This window comes from Triturus cristatus, chromosome 4_2, assembly GCF_964204655.1.
Source record: "Triturus cristatus chromosome 4_2, aTriCri1.1, whole genome shotgun sequence".
NCBI lineage: Eukaryota > Metazoa > Chordata > Amphibia > Caudata > Salamandridae > Triturus > Triturus cristatus.
In genome coordinates, this window is record NC_140586.1 from 86,496,707 (window position 1) to 86,523,456 (window position 26,750).

Sequence of the window (26,750 nt, forward strand, 5' to 3'; positions counted from 1 at the left end):
ACTCCTGCCCTAAATGACCCACCTGCAAGTGAATCTGGTATCCTGACTTTATTTTGTACTCAGCATACACAAAATCCATATGCGCATTTCGAATTTAGGCCCGAAATTGACATTGAGGCCCAGAACCTGGCTCTGAGGTCATGGTGGGGACTAAAAGCATATCTTTAAAAAAAACATTTATTGCTTTTTTATTTTATTTGTTTTTATTGACATTTGGAAAGAAAACACAGAAATACAACAATATTGTGGAAAGTCAATATTACATCAAATGAAAGAAAATGGGAGAAGATGAAGAAAGGGCGGGTTGCGAAGAAATTGAGCGACGAAAGGGAAAATAGAAAAAAGGGGGGGGGGAGATATCGGCAATAGGGATCCTGTCATGACCACATGGAATCAGTGTAGGCTATGTCTTTACACAACTTGTGAAGGCAATTAAGCTGAATTAACAAAGTTCATCTTACACCAGTCAACAGAACAGCCCTCCAACAAAGTACAGCAAAGGGAGGCATGTCAGATATGGAAAAGCATGAATCGTGTGACTGAGGTGGCATGTCAGCCCAACACAGATTGCAGACAATGATGTATCAGTTGCCAGGCGTGCCCGATATCTCAGTAGATGAGGCCGCTAGTGGCGAGTGGGTCAGTGTCCCTGGTGCGCAAATAAACAAGCAAAGGTTCCCATATGTCTTTGGGGAGTGACCGTGGCAGCATTAATTCCCAGAAATGTGAAAGTTCTTCAGAACAATATGCTGCATCATGCAACCAGGCGTCCACCACAGGAACCGGATGTCGTCCCCAGTTCATGGCCACCCTGTGTTTGGTGAGAAGGAAAAGCATACCTGTAAGTCTGCGGTTAGTGGCTGCAATATCTATAACGTAGCCCAGTAATCCGATCAAGGGGTTACAATGAGTTTGCTGTCCAGTTATTGAGTGTATGGTCGAAAAGACTTCCTCCAGGAATTGTGCCACTGTAGGGCACATCCATGCGATATGGAGGAAGGAGGCTTATGTTGCAGCATAGCGGCGGCCGTTGGAATCAGGGGCTAGGCCCACCTGGAATAACTGTGCAGGGGTTCTATATAAACAATGTAAAACTTAAAATGTATCAACCGCAGTCTATAGTTAGATGAGGAGCTCCACTTGCACACAGCAGAAGGACCACTGGGGTTTGTGAGTGGAGAGCCACAATCAATTTCACATAATGCATGGGCTTTTGGAGTCGCAATCGGAGAGGTATGTTGAGTGATATTATACAAACGGATTATCAATTTGCGAGAAGAGGATGTGGTAAGAATGTGTTTGAGTGCTTGGAGCGTCAGTGGTGTCATGAATGGTGCTGCAAGTAGCCCTGATTTGGTAAAACAGAAGATCCAGTGTGGTGAGTGTAGGTGAATTGCTAGTGGTAAGCGATTGCAGAAAGGTGTCCTCTGGGTATAAATCGTAGAATGTGGTGGTTAAGGCAGCGCGCTCGTAGTGAAGTGCCCTGATCATGCAATGGCGGCATCAAAGGGCTGTGACCGAAGGGAATAGAAGGTGCATAAATACAGGTAAGTCCAGCCCTTTTCCTCAGGCCACCCCAAGTCCAGCTAACACTTGCCATGGTATCAACTTCTACCCGTGGTGTTCTATAAGGAGTTTATAATGCTGTAGACAGGGGTCATGGAGCCACATGATTTGTTTTGACTACGTCATGAAGCCGATATAGTGTTGGGTGAATTCACTAGAGTAAGAATTGCACCTGGGTGCATAGTGCATATAGTGAGATGTCTGCCACACCTAGCCCCCACCTTTCCCCCCAGGGTGAGGGGCAGAGAAAGTATATCCCAGGAGATTCAAGGCTGCTTGCCAGCCCAGACCAATGTTATTGAGTCCGAATGTAAGCCGTGCAGTAAATGAGCAGTGAGTGGAAGGGGGGTATTGCGAAATAAGTAAAGGAATTTGGGAACGACCACCATTTTAGCAATGGCTATCCTGCCAGTCAGCGAAAGGGGCAGTTGGAACCAGATGAGGATTCTGTCTTCCAACCACTCAATCGCATGACCGTAGTTCAATGTCCAAATCTCCATCGGGTCAAGACTGAGCCAAATACCCAGATATGAACTGGGTCAGCTGCCCACTGAAATGGTTATTCTGTATGGAAGGTGGGTATTGTTAGTGAGGGGGAAAAGTGTTGAATTTAGCCCAATTTATTTGTATACCAGAGAGGCCCCCAAAACAAATGACCTTCTGTGTAATTGGTGCCAGGTTTTCGCGGGCTTTACAAATGTACAGTGTGATTCCATCAGCATACATTGAAGCTATCAGACCCCTCAATGTGAAGCCTATGCCTCAATTTGCATGGTATTACCGGCGTCTAGCAGCTAGGGGCTCCATGGCCATTGCAAATAGCAATGCTGAGAGTGGGCAACCTTGTTGCGTTCCTCAGGTGAATGGAAATGGGTCTGAGATCAATCCATTAAGGCGTGCTGTGTGGAGTGAGTATAGGAGTTGGATGTATTAGATAAAGGTGGGACTTAGTCCCAAGCACTGGAGGAATGGAAAAAGATATGTCCATTCCAAAGAGTCAAATGCTTTTGTAGAGTTCAAAAGCATATCTACCATCTGTTTTGCTGGCCAGGTACATGATGTTGTGGTAGTGCACAGTGTTTTTAGTTATCAGTAGTTGAACAGGCCTTTTTACCTGTTCAAGGATATGAGCACAATACCTACAGACACGCTCAAGTAATGTTCCACTCACATGTCATGACCAGACCCTGCACTGACATTACTGTGTGATTGTTAAGTTCATGTTCACATACAGTGTATGAGAGCAGGACTCCATATTGGTTTAAAGTGTGCTTGTATGTTGTAACCAGTGGGATCCATTTTGGATTGCTCCTGGTCTGATACGGCACAAGATGGGGTTGTGAAACAGCCCTCAGCCAGGTGATGTAAGTTGCTAGCATTCCTGAAGAGGGTGTAACTAGTTACAGAACTGTGAAGGGATGGAGACAGGAGTGACTTTAAAAAATGTATGTGACCGTTTTAGCCAAAGATTGCTGCTTAGTCCTTCTTGAGCACTGCTATTTGGTTAACGGTTGAGGAATCGGGGCAAGGCAGCAGAGACACTTGCTAGTAAAAGAGATGCTTCTGAGTCCTTGTTTTTCTTTGAGACCCATCATCCTGGCTAGCTGCTAATGCTGTGGGTAATTCTGCCTGGAGCCAGCATCTTCATACCTGATGTGAGGAGCCATCAACTTGCACATAGAACCTGTCTAAACTAAATGATGGAAAAGAACAGGTCAAACCAGGTTCTACACTCAGCTAGTGGGTCCATATTTCCTGTCTGAAAATCCCATATAAAAGTGGTTCCCAAACTTTCCCACTTTATTTCAGTTTGAGCTGCTTCACATCCTGAGGAGAAGAGCTGCTGTAGTCCAGGACTGGTTGTGCTGATATCCATTCTCCCGATGGTGAGGAGACATCGCTTGGTTTAGTCAAGCCTTGCTGGAACAAACTGTGGGTCTGTCGGTGATCCTAAGAGTTACCTCCCTACTGAGAGGAAAAGGAGAGATCCTTTTCCTGCAAGAGCCTGCCTACCCTTGACAGAGAATACAGCTGGTGAGACCGGTGAAAGGAGTTGTCCTGAGGGAGGAGAGGAAATGGAAGCGCCAAGAAGACCTTGAAGTGCACAGGGCACCAGGACTCTCTGCCCACTGCCAAGTCAATTTGACTGAAGAGACGTTGTATTTGACTTGCCAGTGACAACGGTACTATAAGTACTGCCCGATTTGCAGACCACCTTTGAGAAAGATGCAGAGGTCATGTGATTCCTCTACCTTCATTGCACTTCAGTGAGTACACCAGCGCCACAGACCTAAAGAGGAAGATCCTTCCACTGCAACTGCAGGAGCAGACTGCAGGGGTGTCTTTGTGGAGCCTTTGCATATCACCCAGCTGACAACAGAGAGAAGGAGGCAGGGTTGCCTGAACGTGCCCTGGTGAGCACAACAGCTCCCCGTACCACCTCCACCAGCACTTCAGCGCTTGGTAGTCCTGAGTATGCACCACATCAAGTCATTCCATATGCCTGAGAGACACTGACTCTGAAATGTGGCTACCAGAGTTTGGTGGGACAACATATCAAGCATTGTTATTCCTGCACAAGAACTGATTAGTCATTTGCTATGGTTCAAAGCACTCTATGATGCTGCTCTGCTTCTACTTAGTGAGCAGCCTGCACCCGAGTTTTAATTGTGATCACCTGCATGTTTTTATTCTGTAGAGATCTTCTTAGACGCTGTAGTACATCCTTGAAGAGATACGTAATCCGTGTATATCGTACTAAGTTCTGGTATGATGAAAATCAAACATTGGGGTTGACATTACATTCCTACATCTATTGTAAGATTGTTTGAGTGCTGAGTCTCCAATCCCCTCACCACTTCCCTGAGACACCTAGACTGCTCATCCTCACTACCCTTAGAGTAAATCGGGGAAAGAGTCTATCTAGCGCAGTGTGCAGGGCCACAGTTGGTTTCGACGCAGAGCACCAGTGGCAAACAACTTTTGGGGTCCAGTAGGCTCTGTCTTCTCTGTGGCCCTACGGGGTATGGCACCTTTTCCCTTTCCTTAGCCAATTTTCTCACTTTCCTATTTGAGAAAGGTCTGTCTCATAGGACCATTTATGTTTTTTGCTTAGTGGTCTCTACTGGGCATCTACCCTTGGGCTCTTTTTCTCTGGGCAACAGTCCTCGAGTTTGCAGACGAATGAGAGGTATTTGTCTTTACCATACCCCTCGGCCTCCTTAATCCTTGAATTGTGATGGGAACACAGTCCTTAAGGGTCTTCATGCCTGGCCTCTCAGTCCTGACTTGTCCCTTAAAGAACTCTCCCCTAAGCTAATCATCCTTCTCTTCTTGATCGCCATCAAATTAGCAGTTGACATCAGGGTCCTTTCTATCATCAATAGTCTTTTCAGTCCTTTATTTTGGGTGGAATGAAAACAGGTAGTTGTTCAATTGAAACATCCCTCCTTCGAGGAGTACTGCGACTTTGCCCGGCAAGTTGTCCGCAAGAATATGAGAGGTGAGCGCTTCCCCCTTCACCAGATGGGTTCGCTGGATCTTATCCAAGATAAGCATTGATGTTAACAAGTTTGATTCTCATCTACGAACTAGGCTTTGGCTTCCAAAGCCTCCCTTTCTAGCTGTGGCTCAGACGACATCCTGAATGCTGCTGATTGGTCCAACGCTTCCTGCTTCCAGACCTTCTACTTCAAATCGATAGAGCATGCAGTAAATGGTGTATTGGTTAGAGTGTTGGACTGTCCTTTTGGGCAGTCTGGCAGTGCCTAATTAGCCTTTTGGAGCCTTTTGGGAAGTCTGGCGGCCTGCCCTGGCCTTTTGGGAAGTCTGGAAGACGCCTCAAAAGAAAAATCCAACACTGATTTGCTAGGCTTTAAACATGCCATATAATGACAACACCTTCTCCTTGCTATAAAATTAGGACTTTCTTAACCTTTAGCTGGGAAATCTAAATGTTATAGATAACTCTAAGGTTAGAGCTGAGGTCTGGGCCTGTAAGAACATTACCCTGAGAATATTAAGAAGCCTGCACAAGCCTTACCACTCTGAGCAGCAGCCATGGGACTCAGAGAAGCCCGTAGCAGAGATGACAGCTGCCTTGGTGATTGAGCGAAATAAGCCGCTTTGCCCTATATGAGCATCAGTGTTCATCCATGCCAGGCTGCTTCATTGAGTGGAGCTCTGGTGTATTGTCGCAGCGCCCCGAAAGAATAGTTCGTTGAGCATCAGATCATAAACCATGCCATAGAAAACTCGTGATACAGCCTAAGGCAGTTGGTTGCACCATAATATTAGCAACGAAGTACATTTTGGCAGCACTTGGGAAAATAATAGCATGAATAAAGCGCGTTATCTAATAAGGACGGTAGGCCGCTACACCGGCCCACCGATTTCCAATTACCACTCTGGGGTGACTATTTCCCTACGAGCGAACCTCCAGATTAATACGGAGGACGACAGGCCGTTACATTGGCCATGTTATTTCCAATTATTACTTTGGGATGACCGGTCCCCTTCGAGCGAACCTCCAGATTAATACGGAGGCCTTTTACGAATTCGACCCCATGGGTTCAGGACCATTTTGAGCCTAAACTGAGACATTTGAGCCCTGACGAAGTTCCAATGGAACGAAACGCGTTGGCTGTGGTTGACTTTTAAAAATGTTTAAAGAATAAAGGACATATTTGGATAAATTTGAAGCTTTCTTTGACTCCATTTCTGGTGCACTGTCCTTATCTTCATGAATCTGTCTGATCCTCAGTGGAGTGAAAGTGCGGCAAGCTCCGGACAGGTGTGCACAGACAAAGGACTTACCTTTTTACTTTGAAATTGAGGTGCTGAACCATGGTCAGCCGCATTGATCCTTTGTAACAAATCTTTGGCCTTTCTCTAAAGGTACCCTTTCTTTGTCTGAGAGAGTCAATAGTTCATTTTCGATTTGGCAGTCATCTTAGTATAGGATTTTCTCCTTTACTTTCTGGTACGGAACATTTTATTTATGAGAGAGTTTGCGTTATTTGAAGGCCTTTCAGAGAGAACTTTACCTTCTAGTCCCTGTAAAGATTGTCTCTCTCTTCATCCCTTTGAGTTTTGTTTGCCTTTCGTGAATCCCTTATTTAATATTTTGTTAGGCCTCCTATAGAAGCAACAAAGTGTGTACAAGTAATCCTTAGTATAGGAGCAGCAACTTGATCTGAGTTCAGGCCATTATTAAGGATAGATGTAGCTAAGATGTAGAAAAAAGTAGGGCAACAGCAATCCGATGTATCAAGCGTGACACATTTTATCAACTAAAAGTGTCTGTAGGAGTGACCCCATACAGTGGGATTGCTTCTTGGTGCTTCTGGAGCCCCCAAAATCCACTCTCCAGACAGCAGAAATCATTTTAGATTTGCATTTAAAGTTCATGTTGTAGCCCTTCCCTCCAGGTGTGATACCCAGCCTGCTGTGAGTGACAGCTGAACCCTAACTCCTAATGTGTGGGACTTACTCAATATGAGTGAGACTTGAGTTATCTTAATTTAATGTGGAAAGGGGAAACAGCGAAATTGTGGCGATCAAGCCTGTTTAAATATAAGTGCACCTCAACTTTTAGGTCTAGCTTGACAGCGAAGATTCTTGAAGGCATATTGTTACCAATTCTTTCAAACATACATAGAGTAGGCTTTGGGTCTACACATAGGAGTACTACCCTCTCGCCTCCTGTATTGGCTATTTGGTATAGCATTCCGCCCCCAAGGAAGTGCTTCCATTGAAGTGCATGAGGTACATGTGAAAAGTACATTAATTTATCACACCATTTGTATGATTCAGTTCTTTACCTCCTATACCCATTCTATCAAGAAAGCAACAATTTGTTGTTACCTTTTCCACAGAATGTGCAAAGAAAAGAGGGCAGGCTTACAGAATATCGACAACAGAGATATCGACTGATATAAATATTGTGTCGTGTACATTGCTTAGAAAAATACTGTCCTCCTGGTTGTAGATGTTATATTATTAACTTTAATGGTGAAGAAAGGATAGTTTTATAAACTATATTTAGGCCATGATGTTTATGTCAGATGATATTCTAACCACAATAGCCTGGTAAAACATCATTCGATCACATCTACATGATGACTTTAGGGACTAGACCACAGAGGCATTACTACACAATCTACTTCACTATAAAAATATAGCATATAATATTACAGCAAAGGTGATACACCTTGTAATTATGAACATCTCTCAAGACTGTGAATATATTGGCTCTCGCTTCTAGCTGAGATATAAGCAAATATTCTTTTCCCACATGTGGAATACATTAAGTATGAACTTCGCGGCATCAGACGCCATATAGATGCCAAGACAGTGAACTGGGAGTGTGCTGAGGAATCCTGTATAGATAGTACTGACACCTGCCGGAAACCATGTCTGAAGCATTAAAAAAAACAGCGCATAAGGCTGCCAAGAGAAAGGTGAATTTCACTGATTCTCCATTTGATACACATGGGAAATGATAATGAATTTCTAATACATACAATTTTAAATAACATTGTGAAAGTTGTTGGTTTTCTTAAGTTCAGTTGAAGAGTCAATACGAGTGCAATCCAAGTCCTTAAATCATAGATATCTTTTTTAAATTTCATTCGTAACCTTATTATGGTTGTTAATTACATTTCCGGCTGACACAATCTGGAATGTACAAGATTCACAGGAAAACGACAGTGCCACCTTCACTCTCTCTCACAGACACACACACAAGCAATACACTGCTGACAGCTTTCCAGTGACAATGTAAAGTTCATGAATGTATCCCTGAGTTGGTTATGATATTCATCTGAATGTACTTATGTCTCTGAGGTTGTTGTCACAGTTTCAGCAAGTGTGTCTCCCGACTGATGTCATGCAAGGCATGTTCATAATGTGACACCCCAACAGGGTATGTAGCTGTTATGAAAAGCACTGGCAGCCAACACTTGCACATTATGACTTTGTAGACTTGTAGCAAGTTGTATCATTCTTTGGTAGAAAGCCTGGCCACACCTTTAAAAGTTCCTTGTGGCTAAATGGGTGGACACAGGCTAGTTTGTAGAACCTGCAGCGGTCAAATGCCATTCCATACCCATGAAAGAAAGCACTGGGATGTTTTGTGATCTGAATTCCCAGTTCATGCAAACAAAGTCCAACAAATGTATCTTCCATGGGAAACGCTGGTATGAGCTGAGCCACTTTGTAAATTTTCGTGGCCACGTCACCAGAAAACAGATAGCTGGGTCCAGCACAGTATGGAGGGTACTTGTCACCGGGATAGACCTCTTTTGGGATGTACCACTTCCTGTATGCCTTGTTCCTAATTGGACCTGTGTTGTTGAGAATGCGGCCGGTGAAGTAGTTTGTCCTGGTGGGAACTTTGGGTTTCAGAAGGTCATTGACCAAGAAGTCCACATTCAGAAACACATCTGAGTCTATCTTCAACACGTAGCTGGCAGTCGGGCAGTATTTGGTCACCCATTCCATGCCCATCATGGTCTTCAATGTGAGGTTCAGATAGCTATCCACAAAGTCCTGCTGCAGGATATCTTGAAAAACGAGACTCTCTTCCTCAAGTACCTGCTGCAAAGGAGTGGTGAATAGTGGCTCCACCCCAATGAGGAACAGACGTTTTATGACCACTCCTGGGATGATAGTCTCATTGCCCCAAGTCGCCCTGATGTGGTGCCTTGCCTCAATGTCTGTTGCCTTCAAAACTACCAGGAGGACCAAAAATGGTGCTTCCTCCATGCACTTGTCTGGTTGGTTGAGCAAGAATCTGTAATTGTACGGATAGAGTGGGACAAGAGGGTGGCGGGTTTTCGGTGGCAGCACAGCGGTGGTTTCCACGACATAAGCTTCTGTGGTCCAGATGTTGGGTTGGGTGTTATTTTGGTGCTTTTGCCAAACGTCAATTGTCACATCAGATGAAATGAGTATCACGATGATGAAGGATGCAAGCATGAAGACTGTGACACAGAGGAACAATTGGCGCTTCTTTAGACGGCTTTTCATAGTGTCACACTGTTCTGGCAGAAACACAACTAGGAATGGCGGGATCTGCAAAGCAAAGACCATGGAACAAGTTAGAGTTGGCATATTAAATATTTAAAAAAGCAGCAACTAGTAAGTGCATTTTGTATACGTCAAACAAGATAGATTAGTCATCTGGAGAAATCTGCAACCCCATTCCTGCATTGCAACCAATCACATCTGTTGTGTTTTATCTGGATATAGAAGTGATGTACACAAGAAAACACAGGGCATCAGAACAAAACATCAACTTATCCCAACAGTGTGTGCTTGCAAAGCCTGGCTAATTTGCTAGCCAGTGAATTCCAAGGCTAGAATTCTTCTCTACTTGGATCAACTAAGTGCATACAACACCGCGCAGAAGAAAGCACAGAAAGTACTTGGAGTATGTAAGATTAAAATAGTTTTAGAGTCAATCAATCAATCAAACGGGCTTTATTCGATTTTAAGCATTAAAATCATAAAAGCAGGCATATAAAAAGGAAAAATCATCCTATTTTACATATAAAATTCATCGAAGCACATATGATGAATACAAATTCCTAAAAGTTCATAAAATATATGTAAACAGTCAATAGTTTCTAAAACAACCCATCTCACATCGATAACTTCTGACATGTTTCATATCTTGCGATTTAGTTACTTTCCTAGTCCTTAATACACTCTTTAGAAAATCCACCATAGAACCAATACAATAGCAATTTCCCAACATCTGTAAATGCAAGAAGGCAGGGCGACAGTGTCTCCATCCTCCCTGTTTTAGTAGGGCTATTACCCATCTTCGCCTTTCATTGTTATAAAATTTACAGAATAAAATTACATGTATTGTAGTTTGTAAGGAAATGTTGTCGCAGGGACATCCATAGAGTTCCCTTGACCAGTCATTAGTAACTGGATGGCTAATCAAGCGGTGGAAAGTCCCAAATCTAAATCTTGTTAGTAGATATCTATCCTATCCACCCGAGATACATATCAAATATGGTTGGATGTCGTATGTTATACTGATTATTTGGTGCTTGACCACCATAGGTTTATTCATCTCAAGAGCTAACCTATTTTCTTCCAGATGGGTCATGCAGACGTTTTTTAAATCCTTCCGGTTGATGGAATTCATATTTTCGGGTGAAGTAAAAAACTCTGTGTGTCCGATGTCCTGCATAAAACTTTTTACATATTTAAGCCATAACATTTTTCAGGCATTTTCTAATTTCATTGCATCCAATATTATTCCCTAGTCTTAGAGTCATTAACGTGTGGAGTATCCAAACCACAGAAGAATAAAGATACATGTTCCTGACAGAGAATGACCACACGGCAAAGTTTCGGTCAGAGTGTGTTCAGGAATATAGAATTTTAGGCATGCTCTGGATGGAGTAGTTTCTTTTCTGTAACTCCAGTTCTGTAGTAGGGGTATCTCTGTGATAGTCATAATCTAGTGAATAGTCCCGCCCATGTGCGTGGACCCCGGAGCAATAAAAAATAATCTCTTAAGGTGTCAAATCATGCAGACCTGCATCCACCTTTAAGAGAGAATTTAATTTAAAGACAGATAATGCAGCCTATACCCACAGGCTACACTGTCCAGTACTTCAACTAGAATTCCACCAACATCCACAAACAGCACTGACTGTCCAGCTTTTCTCCACACAGGAAAAAACCCTGCCTCTACCAGCAAAAGCCTCTGGAATGATAGAGTGGAAGGAATGGACAGACAAGCCCCATAGGCTGCCATTATGTGGCTGAGAACAGGATACTGTGCCTTTAAGAAAACTTTCCAGATTTCCAGAACTTTCCCAGTATCCCAGAATGCACAGCAGGTCCCTTCTACTTTCAGTTCTTTTTGAAGGCGTAGCACGCCAGACCTGTAGCATTCCTCACATGAAGAATTATCTCTCCACCGGGGAGGAGGGCGGGCGCTTATGACTATCACAGAGATACCCCTACTACAGAACTGGAGTTACAGAAAATAAACTACTCCTTCTGTAGTAGGGGATCTCTGTGTATAGTCATAATCTAGTGAATAGAATGGCAAGCCCATCCCCATACAACAACGGCGGTGGAGAACACACAAGACAATACCACTACTGTGCGAACAAATTTCGCAGCGAAGCCTGCCCAACCTGAGCATCTGCCCTGGCATCCGAGTCCAGACAGTAATGCGCAGCAAAGGTATGGACCGACTTCCAAGTGGCTGCCTTGCAGATTTCCGCAATCGGAACATTACGCAGCAAAGCCGTCGTGGCAGCTTTGCCCCTGGTGGAATGAGCCTTAGGTTTACCCCCTAAGGTCTTATTAGTCTTTTGATAACACAATTGTATGCAGGACACAATCCACCGAGAAATGGACTGCTTAGAGGTCGCGAGACCGGTCCTGACTGATCCATAATTAACAAACAATTGGTCTGACCTACGAATATCCTTGCTCTTATCCAGATAAAATTTCAACACCCTCCGAACATCCAGGGAATGGAGAGACCTTTCCGCTGGCGAAGAGGGATTCTGAAAGAACGTAGGCAAAGTTATGGTCTGGTTGACATGAAAATCAGAGATAACCTTAGGAAGAAATTTAGGGTGAGTACGCATCACAACCTTAGCAGCATGAAATACAGTGTGAGAAGTTGGCCTGATGTATGATGTCACTAGTTATAGTGTACACCTTATATCAGTCCAAATACCCTTATGGTGATTGGTTGTAAAGTCAACCTTATAGACCAGCTATCCTAGTGGTAGCATGGACAAGAGCAGTCTTAGGCTAAACTCTGAATGGCATGTGAAGCCAGCTGTGATACCATATATAATCCCTTGAATACCAAATGAAAGGACACCACAACAGATATATATATAAAATAAAGTGTATTTATTCTAAGCAACCCTCAGCACTCTTTATGAGATTAGAGGTAAGTACAACACAGTCTTATTTAAGCATACATTAAGTCACACAGGTAAGTAATACAGTTAGGCCCTAGGGGCCACGCAAACCATATACTAAGTAAGTGGTATAAGGACCACTGTCACGGAAATAGAATAGGCCTAGGGAATCGCTGGGGCTACACTGCACTAGCAACAGTTAGGAAGTGGGAGGCCCACGGGATTCGTATGCAGAGTGGAAACACTCACGAGTAATGCGTAAAAGTCACTAGCAATAGTACAGTTTAGAAATAGATAGATTTAGGACACTTCCGGAGTAGCTAGGAAGTTGAGACTTGAAACTTAGACACTAGGATAGACACTATCCTGATGAGCACCGGAGTACCCAAGTTACCTAGCCCACAGGCTGCGGGTGCATAGGGTTGAAGTTGCGTCGGGTTTCGTCGTCGACTCCTATGGATGCCTGAAGAAAGATGCTGACAGGCAGTCAGTGAAGAGTGTCCGGTGGATCCCAAGGCTGGGATCAAGAAGAGAAGAGACCTGCAAGCAGAGGGGACAGAGTCAAGGTCACTAGCCAGTGACCACGTGGAACCAGGAAGGAACCAGACGATGTCGTGAAGAGTTGCAGGTGAAGGTGAAGCTTGTCGCTGCAGCCAGGAGGACCAGGAAGCGTCGAGGACGACCAGGACCAGGAGGCGAGCTGTCCCACGAAGGCTCTTGCTGTCGGCGGCGTCGAAGCTGGGCTAGGACTCACCAAGCCTTGGCAAGCGGAACCCACGAAGAACGGAGGACTTGCTTCAGGAGCAGACCAGGAAGGTCTGGGGTGCTTCTTCTTTGCAGAGAAGCGGGAGCCAGTCTGGAGGAGCCAAACCAGCGCAGAAGATTTCAGGATGCGTCGTCACAAAGGCCACTAGCCAGCGGGCAAGCAACCGGACAGACGCGGCAAGCAGGAAAATGCTGAAGGGCCCCACGCAGGACTCGTTGAGTGTGGGGGGCTGGTCTTCGGTGCAGATGGTGCTTGGGGGTGGGGCTTCTCAATCCCCGGTGCACAACTTCGAGGGTACCTCAGAAGCTGCGCTTTAAGTTACTAGCCACTTTTTCCAGGTAGCCGGTCCCACGTCGCTCGTCGCCTCCACGGATCTCAGCTCTGCTGTAGATGTGGATGAGGATCGGAGAAGTCTGAGAGTCAAGGCTCTGGTCGGGCTCTGCAGTCGGTTCCTCGTGGAACGTTCACAAAGCAAAGGGGTAGTCTCTTGATGGTGCCTGTTTGCACAGGGTAGCCACTCCTTGGCCACAAGGGAGATTCTTCAGTCTTCTTCTTTCGTCGAATGTCGAAGGTCCAGAGTTTCTGTTCAAGTTGCAGGTTCAGGATAATCTAAAGTCTTGAGGCCCAACTCCCACTCTTATACTAATCTGGGGGGCTGGGATACCTGCTAGGTCACGCCTTATCGGTGGGACCTGGGAGGGGGTGGTTACACCCACTTCCCTTTGTCCAGTTTCGCGCCAGAGCTGGGGCTGGAGTGCCCCAGCACCGGTTTGAACTGGACTATGCAAGGAACACCTTGTGTGCCCCAGGCATGTCTCATTCCTTTCAGCCCACCCTGCCCCAATACACTAAAGGCTGTCTGGGGAGGTGCTAGCACCTCCCCAAGCAGGAAACCTATTGTCCAGGCCTCCCTGGCTGGGATCACTCCCAGCTGCAGGAGGTCAGACTTGTGTCGTGGCAGCAGCATCCATTTTGTGATGCTGAGGCTTTGGTCAGAGGTTACACAGCAAAGTAGGATTTTAACATGTCTCTCCCTCTAGAAGGGAGGAATAATATCCTCATCACCAGAAATGGTATGGGGGTATTATTCCAAAGTGTTAGACACCTTACACGACATGTTTTGATACAGCCCAACCATAGTTACCATAACCGTTTAAGATTATAAGGCACTTTAAGAGTATATGGTAGGCTATATCATAGAACAGCTATAAGGACATGGTTCCGAAAGCTGCAGACAGGCTCAGCTCATGCTAGAGCACCATCTCACATGTTACCAAGCACTCTGCCTCCAGGATTGTTAAGGCCTGCCATAGGAGTGACTGATAGGTACACATGTGTCTATATATAAGGTAGATATAGATATACTATATCTAAGCAAGGGGTGATTACACGACCTTGCCCCAGCTGAGTGATCAGCCAGTTGTGTCTGATTGGAAGGCCAGACCAGGGGTGGCATAATACATGCTGCAGCCCCTGGGAGGCCTAGGGTACACCTATGCCCTGGGTACCTAGGGTACACTGTACAGGGTCCAATAAGGTGATCCTTACCAATTGGTTATGTACCTAGGGTACATGGAGTCCATTTTACAGAGAGAGCAGACAGCCTGAGACCCTGAATGGCAGGATCTCAGGCCAACTAAGTCGAAAAACCAGCTAGACACTAGGCAAAAAGTTGGGGGTAACCATAGTCAGATATCCACCTTCCTACACAACCCCCCCCAAACGAAAGGAGATAAGGCTGGCCTTGACAAGGTAAGCCTCTATTGCCTGAGTGGCCATATAAGGAAGAACCAGCACTGGCATGGTTACCCCCTGTCTCATGGTCCACTAAGCAATCCCTCATCCTAAAGATATCATAGGGTCTCCACCATAGGGAATCTCTACCTTTGGTGTGTCTTTGCAAAGTAAAAGGCTGGTGTTGAGATGGAGTACTGAAGTGAGTGTCCTCAAAGTGAGGCCTCAGCTTCCTCCAATCATCCTCCACCATGGATGCCTTTCTTTCTCTCACTGAGTTGCACTGTGCTCTCAGGGTCAGCCTCTGGCTACCTAAAGCTGGAGGCTGGGTCCCTTTTGTGGGCTTACTGGAGGGACAGGTCAGGTTTGGGGCCCTAAGGTCCCATGTTTGCCTGTGCCCAACAGAATCCCTCTGGGGGAGGTCCCTAACTACCTGTAAAGGGGATCCCTCAGGAATGTTTTTACCCATCACCTGGCTAGGGCAACTAACCAGGCAATCCTCATTCTTTTGATGGGGGGGTTCTTGTGGACAGGGGCCCTCTTGGGGTCCACTGGCCTCCCTGACCTCTGCAGCCCTGGGCTGACTGAGGCAGGGTAGAGAGAGGCAGGCTACCTGCACCAGACTGGGTCCCACCTTGGAAGGGGCCACTGACATCAGAGGCTCTGCCAGGCCAGGCCTGGCTACCTCTGGGGCAGTTCCTTCACAAGGGGTGAGGTCAGATCCCTGAGGAGGCTGACCTTTTCCTAATGTCTGGGGAGAGGGAGACTTTTCTTCCTCCCCACTACTCTCTGTTTGTGTGGAGTGATCCATAGTTTCAGGCTTCACTACACCTATGTCAGTCTGAGTATGGACTGAGACCATTACAGCCCTGCCAACCTTTTCAGGAAGGCACTCAGTTTGTGTTTGAGCTGTGACTGTCACAGCTCTGCCAGTCCCTACAGGGAAGTCTGTCTGTGCCTGGGCTGTGGCTACCACTGCCCTTCCAACCTTTTCAGGGAGGAAATCTACTTGGACAGGGGTTGTGACTGGCACAACCCCACTACCCTTTTGGGAAAGGCCTACCATTTTGGAATGGGTGTCTTGTTCAACTCCAGCCCAAGCTGAGAGTTCTAAGTCATTCCCCAGTAAGCAGTCCACAGGCAAGGTTGGAGACACTGCCACCCTTTTAGGGCCAGTGACACCTCCCCAGCTGAGACATACCTCTGCCATGGGATGACTGTTCTGTTTGCCATCAATGTTAGTCACCTGGTATGAGAAACCAGGCAAAAGCTGCTCAGAGGGAACTAGCCTATGGGCCACCATAGTGATGCTAGCTCCAGTGTCTCTGTAGGCCTCAGCTTTTCTACCATTGATGTAGGGCTCCTGTCTGTACCTACCCAAAGTAGTGGGACAGGCAGTGAAGTTGGCAAACCCCATGCCACCATCACAGACAAGAGTAGCTGCTGTAGGGGAATTGGCTAAGCCAGGATCCCCCTGTGTTCCCCAAGAAAACCCAACCAAATTTTTGGGGGCACTCCCACCACCTGGGGGATTACTGCTGACAGTAATAGGTGGTGTGACAGGAGTAGTTGGAGGAACAGTTTTGTTTTTAGCCTGTGGACAACTGCTGTCAGTTTTCCAATGACCAGGAGTTTTACACACATGGCAGTAAGGCTTTTTAACTGTGGTAGAGGAGGGAGCTTGGGACCCACCACCCTGTGTGGAGTTTTGGGGCCCTGAGGAAGATTTCTCTTTTGCTTTATCCCCACCCTTCTCTTGAGGCTTGGTGGTTTCTTTCTTTTGGTCACCACCCTGATTTTTAGGCCTAATCCTGGTCCTGGCCCATTTATCTGCCCTCTTTCCCAATTCTTGGGGAGAGGTCAAATCTGAGTCTACCAGGTGTTGATGGAGAAGCTGGTTCTGACAATTACTAAGGATCTGCTCCCTCATAATCAAGTTGTACAATCCTGTATAGTCCTGCACCTTGCTGCCATTTAACCAACCTTCCAAAGCCTTAGTGGCACAATCCACAAAATCAGACCAGTCCTGTGTCTGTGTCTTCTGGGTGTCTCTGAACAACAACCTATATTGCTCAGTGGTTAAGCCAAACCCATCTATCAGAGCACTCTTCAGGACTTTGTAATTGTTTGCATCCTCATCACTGACTGTGAGGAGCTTGTCTCTACCTTTGTCAGAAAAGGAGAGCCACAAGATAGCTGCCCACTGACTTTGGGGTACCTGCTGTACTTTGCAGGCCCTCTCCAAAGCAGTCATCCACTTGTGGATGTCATCCCCATTCTGATATGGGGGGACTATCTTGCTTAGGTTTCTATGGTCATAAGACCTATCCCTATCTCTAGGAATGTTGCTGCCACCAGTGGGTTCTGACCCACACAATTTTTGCTCTCTAGCCAGAGCAAGCTTCTCCTTGGCAAGGGCAAGTTCTTCCCTCTGAATCCTCAGATTAGCCTCCCTCATTCTGGCTTCATGCTCCTTTCTCTCAGGTGAAGTCATTCCCCTGTGAGAGGAAGCATTAGAGATGCTAGAGACATGGGAGTGGATGGATTCCCTTGAAGGGGATCTGTCCCTCCTGCTTCTCTGTGAAAGCCTACTTGGGGGTCTGTATGGGGGGACCCCATGCAAACTCCCATGTAAACTTAGGTTAGCCTGGCTAAGTCTTCCTACTTGGCCCTGGCTGTCTACCTCTTCCTCTGAAGTCCCATCTGACTCATCTGTGGTGGGTAGACCCTTATCTACAGCTATGGCACCATCCCTGGCAGCTCTTTCAGCATCATAGGCCTCCAGAAGCTCCACTAGCTGTCTAAGGGTAGGGTTGGAACCCTGTTTTATTCCTCTGGAGGTGCACAAATGTCTCATCTCCTGGAATGTTAAGGTATCATACCTAGAGGGGGTCTTCTGCAGACCTGCCCCTCCTGAGAGAGCATCTACTTGATCTCCTCCCAGAGGCATGATCTAGTGAGGGTGTGGTGTGTGCACCTACCTACACTAGTTGTTTCTACTAAACCTCTCTAGTAGTTGTAGTCAGGGTGTGTTACTCCCTTCAACCTACAACTACTAAGTCCACTAGACAATATCTGTGTGATCTTTCAATTTAGTATCTTAAGATTACAATGGTATTACAACAGCAAGCTCAGATCCCAACCGCTGCTCACCAATGTGAGAAGTTGGCCTGATGTATGATGTCACTAGTTATAGTGTACACCTTATATCAGTCCAAATACCCTTATGGTGATTGGTTGTAAAGTCAACCTTATAGACCAGCTATCCTAGTGGTAGCATGGACAAGAGCAGTCTTAGGCTAAACTCTGAATGGCATGTGAAGCCAGCTGTGATACCATATATAATCCCTTGAATACCAAATGAAAGGACACCACAACAGATATATATATAAAATAAAGTGTATTTATTCTAAGCAACCCTCAGCACTCTTTATGAGATTAGAGGTAAGTACAACACAGTCTTATTTAAGCATACATTAAGTCACACAGGTAAGTAATACAGTTAGGCCCTAGGGGCCACGCAAACCATATACTAAGTAAGTGGTATAAGGACCACTGTCACGGAAATAGAATAGGCCTAGGCCTAGGGAATCGCTGGGGCTACACTGCACTAGCAACAGTTAGGAAGTGGGAGGCCCACGGGATTCGTATGCAGAGTGGAAACACTCACGCGTAATGCGTAAAAGTCACTAGCAATAGTACAGTTTAGAAATAGATAGATTTAGGACACTTCCGGAGTAGCTAGGAAGTTGAGACTTGAAACTTAGACACTAGGATAGACACTATCCTGATGAGCACCGGAGTACCCAAGTTACCTAGCCCACAGGCTGCGGGTGCATAGGGTTGAAGTTGCGTCGGGTTTCGTCGTCGACTCCTATGGATGCCTGAAGAAAGATGCTGACAGGCAGTCAGTGAAGAGTGTCCGGTGGATCCCAAGGCTGAGATCAAGAAGAGAAGAGACCTGCAAGCAGAGGGGACAGAGTCAAGGTCACTAGCCAGTGACCACGTGGAACCAGGAAGGAACCAGACGATGTCGTGAAGAGTTGCAGGTGAAGGTGAAGCTTGTCGCTGCAGCCAGGAGGACCAGGAAGCGTCGAGGACAACCAGGACCAGGAGGCGAGCTGTCCCACGAAGGCTCTTGCTGTCGGCGGCGTCGAAGCTGGGCTAGGAGTCACCAAGCCTTGGCAAGCGGAACCCACTGAAAAGAACGGAGGACTTGCTTCAGGAGCAGACCAGGAAGGTCTGGGGTGCTACTTCTTTGCAGAGAAGCGGGAGCCAGTCTGGAGGAGCCAAACCAGCGCAGAAGATTTCAGGATGCGTCGTCACAAAGGCCACTAGCCAGCGGGCAAGCAACCGGACAGACGCGGCAAGCAGGAAAATGCTGAAGGGCCCCACGCAGGACTCGTTGAGTGTGGGGGGCTGGTCTTCGGTGCAGATGGTGCTTGGGGGTGGGGCTTCTCAATCCCCGGTGCACAACTTCGAGGGTACCTCAGAAGCTTCGCTTTAAGTTACTAGCCACTTTTTCCAGGTAGCCGGTCCCACGTCGCTCGTCGCCTCCACGGATCTCAGCTCTGCTGTAGATGTGGATGAGGGTCGGAGAAGTCTGAGAGTCAAGGCTCTGGTCGGGCTCTGCAGTCGGTTCCTCGTGGAACGTTCACAAAGCAAAGGGGTAGTCTCTTGATGGTGCCTGTTTGCACAGGGTAGCCACTCCTTGGCCACAAGGGAGATTCTTCAGTCTTCTTCTTTCGTCGAATGTCGAAGGTCCAGAGTTTCTGTTCAAGTTGCAGGTTCAGGATAATCTAAAGTCTTGAGGCCCAACTCCCACTCTTATACTAATCTGGGGGGCTGGGATACCTGCTAGGTCACGCCTTATGGGTGGGACCTGGGAGGGGGTGGTTACACCCACTTCCCTTTGTCCAGTTTCGCGCCAGAGCTGGGGCTGGAGTGCCCCAGCACCGGTTTGAACTGGACTATGCAAGGAACACCTTGTGTGCCCCAGGCATGTCTCATTCCTTTCAGCCCACCCTGCCCCAATACACTAAAGGCTGTCTGGGGAGGTGCTAGCACCTCCCCAAGCAGGAAACCTATTGTCCAGGCCTCCCTGGCTGGGATCACTCCCAGCTGCAGGAGGTCAGACTTGTGTCGTGGCAGCAGCATCCATTTTGTGATGCTGAGGCTTTGGTCAGAGGTTACACAGCAAAGTAGGATTTTAACATGTCTCTCCCTCTAGAAGGGAGGAATAATATCCTCATCACCAGAAATTGTATGGGGGTATTATTCCAAAGTGTTAGACACCTTACACGACATGTTTTGATACAGCCCAACCATAGTTACCATAACCGTTTAAGATTATAAGGCACTTTAAGAGTATATGGTAGGCTATATCATAGAATAGCTATAAGGACATGGTTCCGAAAGCTGCAGACAGGCTCAGCTCATGCTAGAGCACCATCTCACATGTTACCAAGCACTCTGCCTCCAGGATTGTTAAGGCCTGCCATAGGAGTGACTGATAGGTACACATGTGTCTATATATAAGGTAGATATAGATATACTATATCTAAGCAAGGGGTGATTACACGACCTTGCCCCAGCTGAGTGATCAGCCAGTTGTGTCTGATTGGAAGGCCAGACCAGGGGTGGCATAATACATGCTGCAGCCCCTGGGAGGCCTAGGGTACACCTATGCCCTGGGTACCTAGGGTACACTGTACAGGTTCCAATAAGGTGATCCTTACCAATTGGTTATGTACCTAGGGTACATGGAGTCCATTTTACAGAGAGAGCAGACAGCCTGAGACCCTGAATGGCAGGATCTCAGGCCAACTAAGTCGAAAAACCAGCTAGACACTAGGCAAAAAGTTGGGGGTAACCATAGCCAGATATCCACCTTCCTACATACAGTATAAGGTTCTTGACAACATAATGCCTGAAGTTCACTCACCCTGCGGGCCGATGTAATGGCCACTAGGAACGCCGCCTTCCAGGATAGGTGCTGCAATGAAGCCTTGTGAATGGGTTCAAAAGGCTCCTTCATCAGTCTGGACAGCACCACATTCAAGTCCCAGGAAGGCGAGGGAAGTCTGACAGGAGGAAACACTTTCTTCAAGCCTTCCAAAAAATCCTTGACCACAGGAATCTGAAAGAAGGAAGTCTGTGAAGGGCATTTCCTGTAAGCAGTCAAAGCAGCCAGATGAACCTTAATGGAATGGAAATTAAGGCCAGACTGCGCCAAATGCAAAAGGTACGGAAGGATGACATCTTCCTTACTTGTCGTAGGATAAAAGTTCTTGGACTTACACCAGATACAGAACCTCTGCCACTTATAGGCATAAGACGTCCTAGTGGAAGGCCGTTTAGACTCCTTCAGTATGTCCATACAATCTTCTGGCAGATTCAGATGGCCATACTGCACTATTTCAGGAGCCATGCCGCCAAACTCAAAGACGAGCGGTTGGGGTGCACCATCCGCCCCCCGAACTTCGTGAGAAGGTCCGGCCTGCACGGCAACCGTATGTGAGGAAGGAGAGACCGGTGAAGTAGGTCCGTGAACCACCACTGTCTGGGCCATTCTGGGGCGATCAGGATCATCCGCGCCCTGGACTGGGACAGCTTGATGAGCACTGCCGGAATCAGGGGAATGGGTGGAAAAGCGTACAGAAAGCTGTTCGACCAATCGATCCATAACTCATTCCCCAGCGTCCCCCGCTGGTAGTACCTGGATGCGAAGTCTCGGCATTTTCTGTTTTCGGCAGTGGCGAACAGATCTACGTCTGGAGTCCCCCACCTTGCGAAGACTTCTCCTAGTACTTCGTCGTTTATGACCCATTCGTGGTTTTCCTGAAGCAGCCTGCTCAGTGCGTCCGCCTGAGCATTCTGCACCCCTGGCAGATGCGTGGCCGTAATCATCAGTCCTCGGGCCAGAAGCCAGTGCCAGATCGCCTGCGCCTCCTGCGACAGAGTGCGCGATCTCGACCCCCCCCTGCTTGTTGAGGTAATACATAGTGGTTGTATTGTCCGTCTGTATCAGCAGCGAGTTGGTCTGGAAGGACGGCAGGAAGGCCTTCAGTGCCAGGAAGACAGCTCTGAGTTCCAGGAAATTGATGTGGTACGTCGACTCCAACGGGGACCACGTTCCCTGAATCTGCAAGTCCCCGGAATGCGCTCCCCAGCCTTGGACAAACGCATCCTTCACGACACTCTTCGTGGGAATGTCCTTGTGGAAGGGAACCCCCCTGAGGAGGTTTTCCGCCGAACACCACTGTAGGAAGGTGGATATCTGACTATGGTTACCCCCAACTTTTTGCCTAGTGTCTAGCTGGTTTTTCGACTTAGTTGGCCTGAGATCCTGCCATTCAGGGTCTCAGGCTGTCTGCTCTCTCTGTAAAATGGACTCCATGTACCCTAGGTACATAACCAATTGGTAAGGATCACCTTATTGGACCCTGTACAGTGTACCCTAGGTACCCAGGGCATAGGTGTACCCTAGGCCTCCCAGGGGCTGCAGCATGTATTATGCCACCCCTGGTCTGGCCTTCCAATCAGACACAACTGGCTGATCACTCAGCTGGGGCAAGGTCGTGTAATCACCCCTTGCTTAGATATAGTATATCTATATCTACCTTATATATAGACACATGTGTACCTATCAGTCACTCCTATGGCAGGCCTTAACAATCCTGGAGGCAGAGTGCTTGGTAACATGTGAGATGGTGCTCTAGCATGAGCTGAGCCTGTCTGCAGCTTTCGGAACCATGTCCTTATAGCTGTTCTATGATATAGCCTACCATATACTCTTAAAGTGCCTTATAATCTTAAACGGTTATGGTAACTATGGTTGGGCTGTATCAAAACATGTTGTGTAAGGTGTCTAACACTTTGGAATAATACCCCCATACCATTTCTGGTGATGAGGATATTATTCCTCCCTTCTAGAGGGAGAGACATGTTAAAATCCTACTTTGCTGTGTAACCTCTGACCAAAGCCTCAGCATCACAAAATGGATGCTGCTGCCACGACACAAGTCTGACCTCCTGCAGCTGGGAGTGATCCCAGCCAGGGAGGCCTGGACAATAGGTTTCCTGCTTGGGGAGGTGCTAGCACCTCCCCAGACAGCCTTTAGTGTATTGGGGCAGGGTGGGCTGAAAGGAATGAGACATGCCTGGGGCACACAAGGTGTTCCTTGCATAGTCCAGTTCAAACCGGTGCTGGGGCACTCCAGCCCCAGCTCTGGCGCGAAACTGGACAAAGGGAAGTGGGTGTAACCACCCCCTCCCAGGTCCCACCCATAAGGCGTGACCTAGCAGGTATCCCAGCCCCCCAGATTAGTATAAGAGTGGGAGTTGGGCCTCAAGACTTTAGATTATCCTGAACCTGCAACTTGAACAGAAACTCTGGACCTTCGACATTCGACGAAAGAAGAAGACTGAAGAATCTCCCTTGTGGCCAAGGAGTGGCTACCCTGTGCAAACAGGCACCATCAAGAGACTACCCCTTTGCTTTGTGAACGTTCCACGAGGAACCGACTGCAGAGCCCGACCAGAGCCTTGACTCTCAGACTTCTCCGACCCTCATCCACATCTACAGCAGAGCTGAGATCCGTGGAGGCGACGAGCGACGTGGGACCGGCTACCTGGAAAAAGTGGCTAGTAACTTAAAGCGCAGCTTCTGAGGTACCCTCGAAGTTGTGCACCGGGGATTGAGAAGCCCCACCCCCAAGCACCATCTGCACCGAAGACCAGCCCCCCACACTCAACGAGTCCTGCGTGGGGCCCTTCAGCATTTTCCTGCTTGCCGCGTCTGTCCGGTTGCTTGCCCGCTGGCTAGTGGCCTTTGTGACGACGCATCCTGAAATCTTCTGCGCTGGTTTGGCTCCTCCAGACTGGCTCCCGCTTCTCTGCAAAGAAGAAGCACCCCAGACCTTCCTGGTCTGCTCCTGAAGCAAGTCCTCCGTTCTTTTCAGTGGGTTCCGCTTGCCAAGGCTTGGTGAGTCCTAGCCCAGCTTCGACGCCGCCGACAGCAAGAGCCTTCGTGGGACAGCTCGCCTCCTGGTCCTGGTCGTCCTCGACGCTTCCTGGTCCTCCTGGCTGCAGCGACAAGCTTCACCTTCACCTGCAACTCTTCACGACATCGTCTGGTTCCTTCCTGGTTCCACGTGGTCACTGGCTAGTGACCTCGACTCTGTCCCCTCTGCTTGCAGGTCTCTTCTCTTCTTGATCCCAGCCTTGGGATCCACTGGACACTCTTCACTGACTGCCTGTCAGCATCTTTCTTCAGGCATCCATAGGAGTCGACGACGAAACCCGACGCAACTTCAACCCTATGCACCCGCAGCCTGTGGGCTAGGTAACTTGGGTACTCCGGTGCTCATCAGGATAGTGTCTATCCTAGTGTCTAAGTTTCAAGTCTCAACTTCCTAGCTACTCCGGAAGTGTCCTAAATCTATCTATTTCTAAACTGTACTATTGCTAGTGACTTTTACGCATTACGCGTGAGTGTTTCCACTCTGCATACGAATCCCGTGGGCCTCCCACTTCCTAACTGTTGCTAGTGCAGTGTAGCCCCAGCGATTCCCTAGGCCTAGGCCTATTCTATTTCCGTGACAGTGGTCCTTATACCACTTACTTAGTATATGGTTTGCGTGGCCCCTAGGGCCTAACTGTATTACTTACCTGTGTGACTTAATGTATGCTTAAATAAGACTGTGTTGTACTTACCTCTAATCTCATAAAGAGTGCTGAGGGTTGCTTAGAATAAATACACTTTATTTTATATATATATCTGTTGTGGTGTCCTTTCATTTGGTATTCAAGGGATTATATATGGTATCACAGCTGGCTTCACATGCCATTCAGAGTTTAGCCTAAGACTGCTCTTGTCCATGCTACCACTAGGATAGCTGGTCTATAAGGTTGACTTTACAACCAATCACCATAAGGGTATTTGGACTGATATAAGATGTACACTATAACTAGTGACATCATACATCAGGCCAACTTCTCACATTGGTGAGCAGCGGTTGGGATCTGAGCTTGCTGTTGTAATACCATTGTAATCTTAAGATACTAAATTGAAAGATCACACAGATATTGTCTAGGTACATATAACATAGTTTATAATACTTAAGTCCTACTGGACTTAGTAGTTGTAGGTTGAAGGGAGTAACACACCCTGACTACAACTACTAGAGAGGTTTAGTAGAAACAACTAGTGTAGGTAGGTGCACACACCACACACTCACTAGATCATGCCTCTGGGAGGAGATCAAGTAGATGCTCTCTCAGGAGGGGCAGGTCTGCAGAAGACCCCCTCTAGGTATGATACCTTAACATTCCAGGAGATGAGACATTTGTGCACCTCCAGAGGAATAAAACAGGGTTCCAACCCTACCCTTAGACAGCTAGTGGAGCTTCTGGAGGCCTATGATGCTGAAAGAGCTGCCAGGGATGGTGCCATAGCTGTAGATAAGGGTCTACCCACCACAGATGAGTCAGATGGGACTTCAGAGGAAGAGGTAGACAGCCAGGGCCAAGTAGGAAGACTTAGCCAGGCTAACCTAAGTTTACATGGGAGTTTGCATGGGGTCCCCCCATACAGACCCCCAAGTAGGCTTTCACAGAGAAGCAGGAGGGACAGATCCCCTTCAAGGGAATCCATCCACTCCCATGTCTCTAGCATCTCTAATGCTTCCTCTCACAGGGGAATGACTTCACCTGAGAGAAAGGAGCATGAAGCCAGAATGAGGGAGGCTAATCTGAGGATTCAGAGGGAAGAACTTGCCCTTGCCAAGGAGAAGCTTGCTCTGGCTAGAGAGCAAAAATTGTGTGGGTCAGAACCCACTGGTGGCAGCAACATTCCTATAGATAGGGATAGGTCTTATGACCATAGAAACCTAAGCAAGATAGTCCCCCCATATCAGAATGGGGATGACATCCACAAGTGGATGACTGCTTTGGAGAGGGCCTGCAAAGTACAGCAGGTACCCCAAAGTCAGTGGGCAGCTATCTTGTGGCTCTCCTTTTCTGACAAAGGTAGAGACAAGCTCCTCACAGTCAGTGATGAGGATGCAAACAATTACAAAGTCCTGAAGAGTGCTCTGATAGATGGGTTTGGCTTAACCACTGAGCAATATAGGTTGTTGTTCAGAGACACCCAGAAGACACAGACACAGGACTGGTCTGATTTTGTGGATTGTGCCACTAAGGCTTTGGAAGGTTGGTTAAATGGCAGCAAGGTGCAGGACTATACAGGATTGTACAACTTGATTATGAGGGAGCAGATCCTTAGTAATTGTCAGAACCAGCTTCTCCATCAACACCTGGTAGACTCAGATTTGACCTCTCCCCAAGAATTGGGAAAGAGGGCAGATAAATGGGTCAGGACCAGGATTAGGCCTAAAAATCAGGGTGGTGACCAAAAGAAAGATACCACCAAGCCTCAAGAGAAGGGTGGGGATAAAGCAAAAGAGAAATCTTCCTCAGGGCCCCAAAACTCCACACAGGGTGGTGGGTCCCAAGCTCCCTCCTCTACCACAGTTAAAAAGCCTTACTGCCATGTGTGTAAAACTCCTGGGCATTGGAAAACTGACAGCAGTTGTCCACAGGCTAAAAACAAAACTCTTCCTCCAACTACTCCTGTCACACCACCTATTACTGTCAGCAGTAATCCCCCAGGTGGTGGGAGTGCCCCCAAAAAATTGGTTGGGTTTTCTTGGGGAACACAGGGGGATCCTGGCTTAGCCAATTCCCCTACAGCAGCTACTCTTGTC

The 26,750-nt window shown here is 47.3% G+C and overlaps 1 protein-coding gene across 5 annotated transcripts in view; it reads right to left on the reverse strand.

Annotated features, from left to right (window-relative positions):
- Positions 1 to 205: 205 nt before the first annotated feature.
- Positions 206 to 26,750, reverse strand: part of LOC146833055 (beta-1,3-galactosyltransferase 1-like) — a 241,572-nt gene continuing 215,027 nt past the window's right edge. For all 5 annotated transcript variants that reach the window (XM_085600678.1, XM_085600676.1, XM_085600675.1 and 2 more), the window contains one exon: positions 206 to 9,642. In XM_085600678.1, coding sequence (XP_085456804.1) covers positions 8,536 to 9,597 — 1,062 coding nt within the window. In that variant the 5' untranslated portion in view covers positions 9,598 to 9,642 and the 3' untranslated portion in view covers positions 206 to 8,535. The remainder of the gene's footprint in view (positions 9,643 to 26,750) is intronic.